We start from the raw sequence: 13838 nt of genomic DNA on the forward strand, positions 1-13838 counted from the left end.
ACTTGATTTTTTGGGGTTCCAAAATCACTGCAGATGGTGATTTCAGCCATGAAATTAAAAGATGCTTACTCCTTCGAAGGAAAGTTATGACCAACCTAGATAGTATATTAAAAAGCAGAGATATTACTTTGCCAGCAAAGGGCCATCTAGTCAAGGCTACGGTTTTTCCAGTGGTCATGTATGGATGTGATAGTTGGACTGTGAAGAAGGCTGAGCGCCGAAGAATTGATGCTTTTGAACTGTGGTGTTGGAGAAGACTCTTGAGAGTCCCTTGGACTGCAAGGAGACCCAACCAGTCCATTCTAAAGGAGATCAGTCCTGGGTGTTCTTTGGAAGGAATGACGCTAAAGCTGAAACTCCAGTACTTTGGCCACCTCATGCAAAGAGTTGACTCATTGGAAAAGACTCTGATGCTGGGAGGGATTGGGGGCAGGAGGAGAAGGGGATGACCGAGGATGAGATGGCTGGATGGCATCACTGACTCGATGGACGTGAGCCTGAGTGAACTCCGGGAGTTGGTGATGGACGGGGAGGCCTGGCGTGCTGCGATTCGTGGGGTCGCAAAGAGTCGGACACGACTGAGCGACTGAACTGAACTGAACGGAACGTAATTTTCCAGATTCATAGTCACGTTCAAGTCCACTCCCCTGAACGGCCAGCCCCTGAGTGTTTAATGGTACTCTGCTGCCACCGTCTGGCAGAGCGAAGTAAGAACAGCTAGCTGACTCACTGCCTGTTATTTAAGAATCTTGGTACCAGATTTATGAGAATTGTCCTGGATGCAGTAGAAGTGGTGATGGAGGAATAGTAGGGAGCAGGAAGAAAAAAAATGACCCTATTATGAGAAGAATGAAAGGTTCTGGGGATGATTAAACATTAGATTATAAACTCAAAGCTTTACTGATTCCCTAGATACTATAAATTACGTGTTATAGAAAGTGAAGTCGCTCAGTCGTGCCCGACTCTTTGCGACCCCATGGACAGTAGCCTGCACCAAGCTCCTCCGTCCGTGGGATTTTCCAGGCAAGAGTACTGGAATGGGTTGATAGGTTATAGAAGTGGATGAAATTTGGCATATCTACAAATATGAAGGCATAACCCTTTTTTTTACACCAAAATATCTCCAATTCATACTAGAGCACTTAACTTCCTGCTTTAGAATATAATAAAATACACTTAAAAACAGCTAAATAAAGGGGAAGTTATTCAATTTATAAAACACTTTTTGTTTTGCAAAATGACTGGCATCACTGCATGCATATGAATGTGATAACTGATTTGCAAAAGTTTGATTCATACATTGTGTTTACAGGGATATGTCTACTTCATGAAACCATGCTGAATTTTCATACGGGATAAAGATACTATAATGAGATGATATGCAATGTATTTTTTTTTCTTACTCACACCTCTTTAATCAGATATCTCTGTACTCAGTCAGCCTCAACCATTGCCTCAAGAATGATTCATATTGTTACAGAAGGCAAAAGAGTCAGCGTTTAACTTTTGAACCCCAAGCAGGCTCTTGAAGCCCTTTTGATTAACTGTTCTTTAGACTTAAGCGTTCAGTTGCAAATTCTGCAGGTAATAGAGATTTCAGGAAATAACACAGGAATAGTTTCTTTCTATACCCAATACCGTCTAAGATTTTCTGGAAAAAAATCCAAAAAGTCAGAGAAAATAAACAGGATTAAGATAGAGCCTTTAGGTTGGAATGGAAAGCAGAAAAGATCCATGAGCCTGCTCCTCCATGAAACAACAGTAACCTAGTGAAAATAAAAATACACACACACAAGCCCATTTAAAGTCTCTGGAAATTGTCTAGCAGGCATGCAGCAAGTGAAGGCAATTTATTTTAATAAATTATAACAAATCCCACAGTGTAAAGAGACCAAAAGGACATAAGGAATAAAAAAACTAGGAGGATAGGGAAAGGTTGTGTCATGTATGGATGTGAGAGTTGGTCCATATAGAAAGCTGAGAGCTGAAGAATTGAGGCTTTTGAATTGTGGTGCTGAGGAAACTCTTGAGAGTCCCTTGGGCTGAAAGGAGATCAAACCAGTCCATCCTAAAGGAAATCAACCCTGAAGATTCACTGGAAGGACTGATGCTGAAGCTGAAGCTCCAACACTTTGGCCACCTGATGCGAAGAGCCAGCTCATTGGAAAAGACCCTGATGCTGGGAAAGATTAAGGGCAGAAGGAGAAGTGGGCGGCAGAGGATGAGATGGCAGGATGGCATCACCGACTCAATGGACATGAGTTTGAGCAAACTCTGGGAGATAGTGAAGGACAGGGAAGCCTGGCATCCGTGGGGTCACAAAGAGTCAGACACAACTAGGACAAGGGGGCTTTGTAGACCTCAAGAGCAGAGGCTAAAAACTGCGGTAAGGCACCACCGCACACCAGCCAGAATGGCCATCATCAAAGTCTACAAATAATAAATGCTGGAGTGGGTGTGGAGAAAAGCAAACCCTCCCACTCTATTGGCGGGAATGTAAATCGGTGCAGCCACCATGAAGAACAGTACGGAGGTTCCTTAAAACACTAAGGATCCATCAGTCCCACTCCTGGGCATATATCCAAAGAAAACCATAATTCAAAGAGATACCCATACTCCAATCTTTACAGCAGCACTATTTACAAAAGCCTAGGCATGGAAGCAAACCAAATATCTATGGACAGAAGGATGTATAAAGAAGAGGTGGTAAATATATACCATAGAATAATACTCAGCCATAAAAACGAATGGAATAATGCTGCTTGCAGCAACATGGGTGGACCTAGAGGCTATCACACTAAGTGAAGTAAGTCAGACAGAGAAAGACAAATATTACATGATCTCACTTATAGGTAGAATCTGGGCGGGGAAAAACGCGATGCAAATGAAGTTATTTGCAAAACTGAAACACAGTCACAGACATAGAAAGCAAACTAATGGTAACCAGAGGGGCAAGGAGGGGAAGAGAGATAAATTAGGAATTTGAAAGTAACATACACAAACTACCATATATGAAATAGATAAAATGAGAACCTTCTGTATAACACAGGAAACTATACTCAACACTCTGTAATAGCCTATATGGGAAAAGAATCTGAAAACATGTGTGTGTGTGTGTTTGAATCACTTCGCTATACACATGAAGCTAACGCCACACGGTAAATCAACTATACTTCAATAAAAGATAATTTTTTAAAAGAAAATTCTATCTGGAAAAAAAAAAGTCTAAAAGCTATGGCACAGATGATGGATCTCAGCAACAAACAACCAAAGGTGACCTAAATCCAGGAGGAACTGATGAGGAACTCATCAGCAACCACTCACTGCTGATGCAGAGGCCACAGAAGAGGACAGCTACGGAGCTCAGGAACCAGTAGGGACTCTCATGGAAGGATGCCCCTGTCCACGGGGCTAAGCAAGTTTACACCTGCATTCAGCGAGACTACCACTCGGGAGAAGAGAAGAACCTTAGAGAGAAGAAGAGTCCTGACAGGAAATTCAAATTCTGAATTAAATGCTGAAACACTGGGAATTAACCCAAACCATCTTTGATGTACCTGAGAGAGACTAAATTTTCAACCAGAAGGGACTGAATTATCGTGCGTTCTCGAGGTTAACTCTTCCTTCCATTAACTGGTAAGGGTTTGCTGGGGAGCTATCCAGTTCAATTTGAGTAAAGGGAGAGAGTTTCATTTTCTCATTCCTATGTCAGAATGAGAAATTTTTACACTCTTGACAATCCGCAGAGGAACAGAGTCCTCAGGGAACGGTTTTGTTCCCAGCACTAGAAGAAATGATAACTGTGCCCTGTGACAGAGGTGTTAGCTAATGCTACGATGGCAGTCGTATATTGTGATATAAATGTGTCAGTCAGATAATGTTGGACACCTTAAATGTATGCAGAGTTGCATGTCAAAGACATCTTAATTAAAAAAAAAAGCAAGAGAAATGGTCATGAGGGGCCGCCCTTACGGCCCAGCAAGCAGTCAAATAGAGGCTGAACTTTCAGACTGAAGGTGGGAAAATACATGGAGAAAAGTCAACAGGCTCATCGCCCGTGTGCCTGGGACTGAGTTGGGAGGTGCCTGCCGCTGGCTGTGTGACCTTGGATAAAATTACTGCATCTCTTCCAGAGCTCCTTTGTCTAGCCTGTGAAGGGGTTGTACTAGAGAACGAGAACTAGTGAGGTTTCTTCCAGCTCTAAAAGACAGATTCTCAGGTCTGGGATGCCCAGTGGGGAAGTATCTGTCTCTTCTTGGCCAAGTTCAAGCGAATCTCGTCTTTTAAGAGATGAAGCCCCTCCCCTTTCTTTGGCCACACCCCCCAAAGCTGGGCTAGGACAAAAAAGCGCACTTGCCTGTCGCGTGTCGAGTCTTGCTTTTGCACTCACATTTTTCAATTAGCTCGGGAGTCTGCACATCGCTGTGACAGATGGCACAGTAAAAGAAGGCTCTGGACAACAAAAGCAAATCAAGAACGACTTACATGAGGTTTCACGCAGAAGCAGCACGGGGCTGACTCAGCCCGTCTGTCATTAAATTGTATTTGCTTTAGGGCTTTCTCCTCATAAAGTGATAAAAAAATTTTTACCTTTTGACATGCTTTGCAGATTCAGCGATAAAGAACCCTAGCGTGTTCTTATGGAGCTTAACTTGAGCAGGTGGATTTAACATCAGCCCGCTGGAAACAGAAAATAAAAATACAGTAATTTCCCCCTCCAAATTCTGGGGCAATATCGGTTTTTACCAATGGGTTCTCTAAGTTGCAGAGTTAATAGGACTGAATCCCCTTTTACTGCAGGAATTTACAGTAGAAAATGGGGATTTGACTGCATTTAATTGATCGATTGCTGACAAACATCCTGAGAGGGAGCCAGGTCAAAACTCGGTACCTGAGCTGCAGACACTCCCTGGACTATGCCTTGAATCAGAAATAGTCAAAGCAATGCAGATGCAGGAAGCTTTGCTAATTTGAGATATCCAAAGCCAGAGAGGCCAAGGACGCACAGTTGCTAGTCTTATGGTCATTCTAGTGGTGTACATCATTAGGCTTCTTGCCCTTCAGATTAACTATTAATAGCTGGATTCAAGAGTTCCTTTTATTGGCCAGTACAATGAGTGAAAAAGTTGGCTTAAAGCTCAACATTCAGAAAACTAAGAGCATGGCATCTGGTCCCATCACTTCATAGGAAATAGATGGGGAAATAGTGGAAACAGTGTCAGACTTTATTTTGGGGGGCTCCAAAATCACTGCAGATGGTGATTGCAGCCATGAAATTAAAAGATGCTTACTCCTTGGAAGGAGGGTTATGACCAACCTAGATAGCATATTCAAAAGCGGAGACATTACTTTGCCAACAAAGGTCCATCTAGTCAAGGCTACGGTTTTTCCAGTGGTCATGTATGGATGTGAGAGTTGGACTGTGAAGAAGGCTGAGCACCGAAGAATTGATGCTTTTGAACTGTGGTGTTGGAGAAGACCCTTGAGAGTCCCTTGGACTGCACGGAGATCCAACCAGTCCATTCTGAAGGAGATCAGTCCTGGGTGTTCTTTGGAGGGAATGATGCTGAAGCTGAAACTCCAATACTTTGACCACCTCATGAGAAGAGTTGACTCATTGGAAAAGACTCTGATGCTGGGAGGGATTGGGGGCAGGAGGAGAAGGGGATGACTGAGGATGAGATGGCTGGATGGCATCACTGACTCGATGGACATGAGCCTGAGTGAACCCCGGGAGTTGATGATGGACAGGGAGGCCTGGTGTGCTGCGATTCATGGGGTCGTGAAGAGTCGGACACGACTGAGCAACTGGACTGACTGACAGTTTTTAGACTCAAGTCTTTGACTTCACTTTTGTCTTCGACTTCACTTTCATCTATCTTAATTGTAAGATTTTTGAAAGCAGGAACCACATGAACTGTTTCTGTTTCTACACCACTTGAATATTTTGAATATTTATTCAAATATTCACTACTTGAATATTTTGTTTTATTATGGTTTGGCTGTTTGAAAACACTGTCTTATAAATTTCAACCTTAATATTTTTTGATGGGCTACTCCATTGTGACTGTCTAAATTCCTCAAATTCTCCCTGTTTGTCAGGCTTTCCAATTTTTATTTCCTTTAATTTAGACCTCCAATATGGTTAGGTCTTATGACCCTATGCCTTCCCTCACTTTGTTTGTACATGATCAAACTTCTCCTTTCCTCCTTTAAACACACCCTTCCTATTATATTCACAATGGAAAGAGGTCAAGTCTTTGTTTGGGCAAAGCTTAGTCTGTTAGGATATTCCAAAGTAATGTGCAGTGTTCGAGCCTTACAAAAATAAAAGAGGTTGCTCAACAAAAGCTCTTCAGATCTATGCCGGGAGTAAAAGATGCTGAATAGCTGTGTTCAAGTAGATTATTCTATGAGACCCTGTGTGGGGCTTTCTCTGAGTGCTGACTGACTAACACATACACGGAATGATTGCTTTTAAGCCTGAAAAGCATGGATTGTGCCTCCCCTACTCCAATATCATGGGCTGATGTCCACTGCTCAAGAAGTATACGCTCAAGTTGTATCTTAATATGTCTCTTTTTAAAGGCAGGGTCCTCTGAACTCAAATTGAATACTTTGTTATGAAGATACAGTTGTGATAACTTCTCTGGTTGCATTTGTAAGAAAAGGTGAACTTTTTCCGAAGACTTGCCCCCGTATTCATGAATCGCGACAAGCTGCTCTGTTAGAAAATGCTGGCCCCTGGAACAGACTCGGGACATTCTCTAACTGGGGTGTGATGCAGCTTTACCACTTACCAGGTGATAAATTATTCCCCAAGACAGACTCTGAGGATTACCCAGGGCTTTTGCCCATCTTAGAGTCAACTCAAGCGCATCAGTTAGAAAAGAAAAGAAAAAGTGAGGAGATACAGGTTTCCCCCTAGTTTTTCAATATACTTGCCTAAAGCACAGCATTGAGTTTCCCTGATTTCATTCTGTGAAGTGACTGTGGTGGCTTTAACACAGCTAGGTGACTAGAAGAGCTCCGATCACATAAGTGCCCAGACTGAGTTTAGATTCTCGTTTGCCCCTCGGGTGTGGTGCGGGCTTGGGAAAACTATTTACCCTTTCTTAGCTCCTCCTCCATAAAATGGAGCAAATAATTGTACCCTTCTTACAGCATTGTTGTGAGGATTCAGGAGTTCATGTAAGTGAAGTGCTTAAACCAGCGTTGGTCAGGAACAAGCAATCATGTAAGACTGCTATTACCAATATCTTTGCCAAATCAGGATTTTATTCTTTTGATGAAACTCTGACTCTCTGGTGAGAAATCAGAGTTAAATCTATGTCAGAGCAGGTGTCTCTCTCATTGAGGGTAGATGTCTGCTAGGGAGTAAATAGCACCAGAACTTCTTGAATATACATGGAACTTAGCTGCTCACTCATGTTTCTGGTCCACAGTGTCCTAACAGTCACCCTAATAAAGTTGATAGAAATCTGGGATGTTAAATGTGGAAACGGTATTAAGAGCATTTGGCCCAGTCATTTCTGACTGCCAGTGAACAAAAATGACTGTATTATGGAGATTCAAAACCAATTCAAAGATTTGGGTTTTATAAGTGGTGTTTTTGAATTCTATGTCTATTTTTCAGAAGTGGGGTTCTGAATTCTCTGTCTTTAAAACTTTGCAAATAATTCTGATGTATAATCCCAGTCATTGAAGGCCAAAGATGTTAAAACCTGATCAGATGTAAAAACCCTGATCAAGCTTTGGGCTGCTCTGAAACTCAAACTGCCTGCCCTCTGAAGTAAGACACCAACCTCTTCACTAGCATCTATTTCCAGCAGAAAGGGAACTCGGACATTGGTTTAGATTTTGAAATTTTCGTGAGAATGGTGGAACTGTTAAATAAAATGTAGTGGCCAGAGGATACGAGTCTTCACTCTCATTAAGGACTTGCTTTGTGACATACCCTGCTGAGTCCTTTCACTCAGATACCTTCTACACTCTCTACATGACACATTATTCCTTCTTTTGAACATTTCAGATACTTATACTGATATTGTTCAACATTACTGAAATTTTAAGGGTTTCCTATGATTCTAGGTTCCTGGTAACGTTAGTCTTAGAGCTGGAAGTGATCCTAGGAATTCATTTGCGTGACTTCCTCATTTTACAGGTGATGGACACTTCTCCAAGGCCACTGATCTGGCGAATCAGAGCCACATTCTGAACCTAGTCTATTGATTCTAATTTAATTCAGAATTAAAGGAAGTTTTCACTAAAAAAAAAAAAAAAAAAAACACATACAAGCCCCATGTTTCTTGTTTCCCATTCCACTTAAGCTCCACTTTTTCTTGTTTTCCAGCGTGTTTTATCTCTATATCATTGTGGTTGATCCTGGATTTTCTTTTTTTATTGTACGATCACTTCTCATATTTCTTATATTCTCCTATATGCATTTTCAGGAAATGCTTATGGTCTAATAAGGGTACTTCTTTCTTTCATCTACCTGAGCAACAGCAAACTTGGCCCTGTAAGTCAGTCAAATCCCCATTTTCTTTTCATATTTTTCAGAGTAGTTTCTAAGGCTTTTTAAGGTTTGATCACAAATAATTCTATTTCATTGCATGATCTACGGTCAAGCCTTACAAGATCTGGGAATATGTTAAGAGGAACAGATCTGAGAAGGTGATCTTGTCCTCTCTCTCTCCTGATCGTGAAAGACACTGGGACAAGACCACGGCATCAGAGACAAAGCCTTTGCCCACCTACTGGGCAACGTTTCAAACCCCAGTGTTCACAGACAGTATCAAATGCACCACAGCTGCCTAGGTGCCTGAGAGGCCAGCTCTCACCACAGGGCTGCAAGCTTAGTTACGGCTGTGTCTCTGCCGAAATCATTATCTTTAAAGAGTGTCCTCAAAGAATCTGAAGAGATTCGAAGCCTCACTGATACCAGTAGCCGTAGCAGGCGGACTTGTGCTGGATGGCGATCAGCAGGAGGTGCATCTTTGTGAAGCAGAGCCTGGAGAGAAGACGAGGAGGGGCGAGGTGAGACAGGAGAGCGAGCACCGGCTTCCAGTGATGGGGGGCCGGGTGTCGTGCTGGGCTCTGCGCCTGGAGGGACACTGGCCCCTCGGCAGGGGGAGGGCCTCTCAAACACGAAACGTTCTCTGAACATTTGGACATTGGAGGAGAGTGAGTCCACCCTGGAGTAACTCACAGCCAGGGAGCCAACTGGGACAGCCACGAACCTGTCCCGCACGGACTGTAACCCCCAGCCCAGGCGGCAGACGCTCCGACTTACTCATCCTTAGGCCTTCGGGGCCTGCCACCAAGCCTATAGCGAGCCCTCTGTGAGCTCTGGGGAAAGGGTGCGTGGCACGAAACCAAGGAGAGGTTTTCCCTTCACTTACCGGCAAGCGTCAGGAAAGCTCATCCCAGCAAAGTCATTGGAGAGACGTTGCGTCAGGATTTTGTTCTTCAGGCCGTTGCAGAAAAGCTGCTGCCAGGGCTCGTGAGGACAGATCTGGAACACACAGCCAGGCCATGGGAGGCAGGGTGACGTGGAGTTCAGGGTCTACTAGTTCAAGCTGCGTGTTCTGCCCCGTACCAAACTAGTACCAAACCAGGCCCCACTGGCATTCAGGTCCCGGGAAGGAGATTTGTCAGGACTTCCCAGGTGGTGCAGGAGTTCAGACTTCTCCTCCCAATGCAGGCGGTGTGGGTTCCCACATGACTTGTGGCCAAAAAAACCAACACATAAACAACAGAAGCAACCGTGTAAAAAACTCAGTAAAGATTTTTAAATGGTCCATATAAAAAATTTTTTTTAATGAAAAGAAAGGAGCTTTGTCCTCATGATTAACTGGACAGATGTCAAAGGAAGAACTAAAGTCCATCATACATCTCAATGATTCCCATAACCAAGAGGGAGCATCATGATGTAGTCAGGCTTCCTGCTAGAAATGAATTCTTCTTCTAGTTATTTCAGCAGGTAGTTTCCTAGTCACTGACTAATCATATACTGCAAGGATGAAAACGTTGATGACTTCTGCTCAGGATCAGAACCCTTCTTGGTTCAAATAAACTCAAAAAGCTGTCCCAATGCTTGGACATGACAATGAAAAATCAAGGACAGCGACAGGTTTCTAGACAAAGGGGGATATGATGGAAGGATTTCTCTGTCTCTCAGAAAAAGCTAAATGCTGTTCTCGTCTGTGCAAGACCCCCGGGATGCTGTTTTTCTCTATTTGCGTCGTCCTCTTCTTCTTCCCCCTGCAGCCATGAGAATCACCACCACGCTGCTCTGAGCAGGACAGGCCCCTTAAAGCCCAGAATCTCCGATGAAGCCTGGAATTTCTAGGAACTGTGAAACACCTTGGCGCTGGAGAGTTAAGGCCAGCCCAGAAACATGCCTCAGATGGCCATCTTGTGGTTTAGGAAGAAGAAAAACAAAAAGAAACAGATGAACAAAAAAATCTGCCCTGCTAAAAAGGACCATTTCTTTCTAGCATACCTCATCCAAGTCCCAAGCTGCAGGCTCTCCTGTATTTTCCCATTTTCTTTTTTTAAAATTACTATTATGACTGGCTTCACTGGGTCTTCACCGTGGTGCACGAGCTCTCTCTAGTGGGTGCATGAAGGTCTCTAGTTTTAGTGCGCAGGCCCAGCGTGGGGCGTCTTAGTTCCCTGACCAGGGACTGAACCTGCATCCCCTGCATTGGAAGACGGATTCTTAACCACTGGACCACCAGGATGTCCCCTCCCACTTTCTTAAAATCCTTTAGTGAGGAAGGCTCACCTCCTTGGGCAGTTCAGGCCACGATTTAAGTCCTCATTGACTACAGAACCTGGCTTAGTGCTGCCAACCCAAAGGTTCCAGTTTTTGCAAGAAAGTAAAACTCTGATGGCTTGGCAGGTACAGAATCTGCCTGCAATGCAGGAGACATGAGACACAGGTTTGATCCCTGGGTCGGGAATATCTCCTGGTGGAAGAAAGGGCAACCAACTCCAGTATTCTTGCCTGGAAAATCCCATAGACAGAGGAGGCTGGTGGGCTACAGTCCATGGGGTCACAAAAGAGTTGGACACAGCTGAGCATATGGCCCAAATAATAACCATAGACATGAAGATTTCTTGAGTCTTTTTTTTTTTTTATCAGAAAAAGAAACAGGAAGACAAGACAGATTTGGGATTTGGACAGTAGACTCAACGAGTTCAAGTAAATCAGTTGGATTAAATCTAAACCAAGTTTAAGTTTAAGGCAATGCTCTGTGCTTAGAACCAACCAGAAATGCTACTCGGACTTCAATTTCTCACCATATAATCAATATAGATCAGTAGAGTCAGAATATGTGGCACTGACCCAAGGCTTTCTAGTCTGACTGCTCAGAAGTTTTACAAATATTAACTCAATACCTGGGAAAAATCAGGTCACAAGTAGATTGTGTGCTAAGTTGCTTCAGTCATGCCCAAGTCTTGGCGACCCCATGGACTACAGCCCACCAGGCTCCTCTGTCCATGGGATTCTCCAGGCAAAAATACTGGAGTGGGTTGCCATTCCCTTCTCCCCGTGATCTTCCCAACCCAGGGATCGAACCCACATCTCTTACGTCTCCTGCATTGCAGATGGATTCTTCACCGCTAGCGCCACCTGGGAAGCCTATGAGTAGACTGAAATGAAGTGAAGTCGCTCAGTCACCTCCTACTCTTTGCGACCCTGTGGACTGTAGCCCACCAGGCTCTTCCATCCATGGGATTCGCCAGGCAAGAATACTGGAGTGGGTTGCCATTTCCTTCTCCAGGGGACCTTCTCAACCCAGGGATCACACCCAGGTCTCCTGCATTGCAGGCAGACGCTTTAACCTCTGAGCCACCAGGGATTAGCAAGTCTTATTTTGCAGATGCAGAAACTGTCAGAGAAAGTTTAAATGCCTCATCCGAGCAAAGTGGGCCATAAGACAGTGGCATCCTGACCATTAAATCCAAGTTAATAGGTTTAATTAATTTAAGTTAATAATTAATTGAATTAATTTTAGTTAATTAATTTAATTAATTACAGAATCGAAAGCACCAGAGCCGAGTACAACATGGAAAAATTTTGCCCTGACTCTGACCAGTTTAGAATTCCTGAAAGGGGGTTTCAGACTTCAACTCCCTGATCAACAAATGATCATGACCCTAAGTCTCCCTTAATTCCTATCTTCAAGAAGCCACTGTATGAATATTGACAGGTGACCATCATCACTGAGGAGGTTCCAACTTAAACAAACCACAGGAAAAACCAACAACAAACAAGGACAGAAAACAAAGCCACAACAGGGCAGGTTGTACATCTGTACCTTCCGTATTTCCACGGAGGAAACAAAGTCTTCATGTAGAGTTCTCCCTCTATTTCCTCCAGACATGGAGAGTAAAATCACAGTCACCACAGCAGATATTGCAGTTAACTCTCGCTTTTCTAAGCTTATATAACTCACAGGCAAAGACAATGTCCTCACCAGCCACTTTCTGGGTCACACACAGTGACCACTCAGTTCAGTTCAGTTCAGTCGCTCAGTCGTGTCCGACTCTTTGTGACCCCATGAATCGCAGCACGCCAGGCCTCCCTGTCCATCACCATCTCCCAGAGTTCACTCAAACTCACATCCATTGAGTCGGTGATGCCATCCATCCATCTCATCCTCTGTTGTCCCCTTCTCCTCCTGCCCCAAGTCCCTCCCAGCATCAGGGTTTTTTCCCAACGAGTCAACTCTTCACATGAAGTGGCCAAAGTACTGGAGTTTCAGCTTTAGCATCATTTCTTCCAATGAACACCCAGGGCTGATCTCCTTTAGAATGGACTGGTTGGATCTCCTTGCAGTCCAAGAGAATCTCAAGAGTCTTCTCCAGCACCACAGTTCAAAAGCATCAATTCTTCAGTGCTCAGCCTTCTTCACAGTCCAACTCTCACATCCATACATGACCACTGGAAAAACCATAGTCTTGACTAGATGGACCTTTGTTGGCAAAGTAATGTCCCTGCTTTTCAATATGCTGTCTAGGTTGGTAGGTTAAAGCTTGTTTGCTGTAGCATCACCAAGGCTCACTCTCACTGCCTGATAGCCAGTTCTACTTCTCTGTATATGCGCGTGTTGTGTTAAGTTGCTTCGGTTGTGTTGGGCTCTTTGCAACCTTATGGACTGTAGCCCACCAGGCTCCTCTGTCAGTGAGATTCCCCAGGCAAGAACACTGGGGTGGGTGCCATGCCCTCCTCCAGGGGATCTTCCCATGCAGGGATCAAACCCGCATCTCTTGTGTCTCCTGCATTGGCAGGCGGGTTCTTTACCACTAGCGCCATCTGGGAAGCCTCATCTCCTTATATTCACAGAAGGAATTCTGTGGTTTCCAGTGAGCATTTTGTTGGCCAGAGTACCTTTTGAATCTTTCACTTCTTTTGCTTTTTCTTTACTGTACTGGAGAAGGGACCAGAAAAGGAATGCCAATTTTTTTTAAATTTATTTAAAAAAAGGAAATAAAATGCAAAGAGAAGTCATAAAGAAAATTGAGCATAAGAAGAGTCAAATGTGGATGCATAATTAGATGGAGAGAAAGGTCACTCTCTGGAGAAACTTTGAGTTTTCCAGACCCAGCTGAGCATTAAGAATATCTTTCCTGGAAGCGCTTCATGGGGATGGCATATGCTATCATATTTCATCCTGGTAGTCCATTGAGCCACTTAATTTGTCTCAAGCAAAGGTATCAAAAGACCTGATGTAGGAGACGGGGAGTAGACTTCCAATAGCCAGAGGCACAGGGCACAGTAGTAAGACTGTAAGTCAGACAATTTTCTGTCTGTTACTCATTAA

The 13838-nt window shown here is 43.8% G+C and overlaps 1 protein-coding gene across 1 annotated transcript in view; it reads right to left on the reverse strand.

Moving 5' to 3' along the window:
- Positions 1–13838, reverse strand: part of KCNU1 (potassium calcium-activated channel subfamily U member 1) — a 144450-nt gene that overhangs the window by 76530 nt on the left and 54082 nt on the right. The window contains exons 15-18 of the mRNA XM_068971753.1: positions 9405–9517; positions 8945–9013; positions 4591–4680; positions 4358–4452 (exon numbers count right to left, since the gene is read on the reverse strand). Of these exons, the coding sequence (XP_068827854.1) occupies positions 4358–4452; positions 4591–4680; positions 8945–9013; positions 9405–9517 (367 nt within the window). The remainder of the gene's footprint in view (positions 1–4357; positions 4453–4590; positions 4681–8944; positions 9014–9404; positions 9518–13838) is intronic.

The sequence above is a fragment of the Capricornis sumatraensis genome, chromosome 4 (assembly GCF_032405125.1).
Source record: "Capricornis sumatraensis isolate serow.1 chromosome 4, serow.2, whole genome shotgun sequence".
Taxonomy (NCBI): Eukaryota; Metazoa; Chordata; class Mammalia; order Artiodactyla; family Bovidae; genus Capricornis; species Capricornis sumatraensis.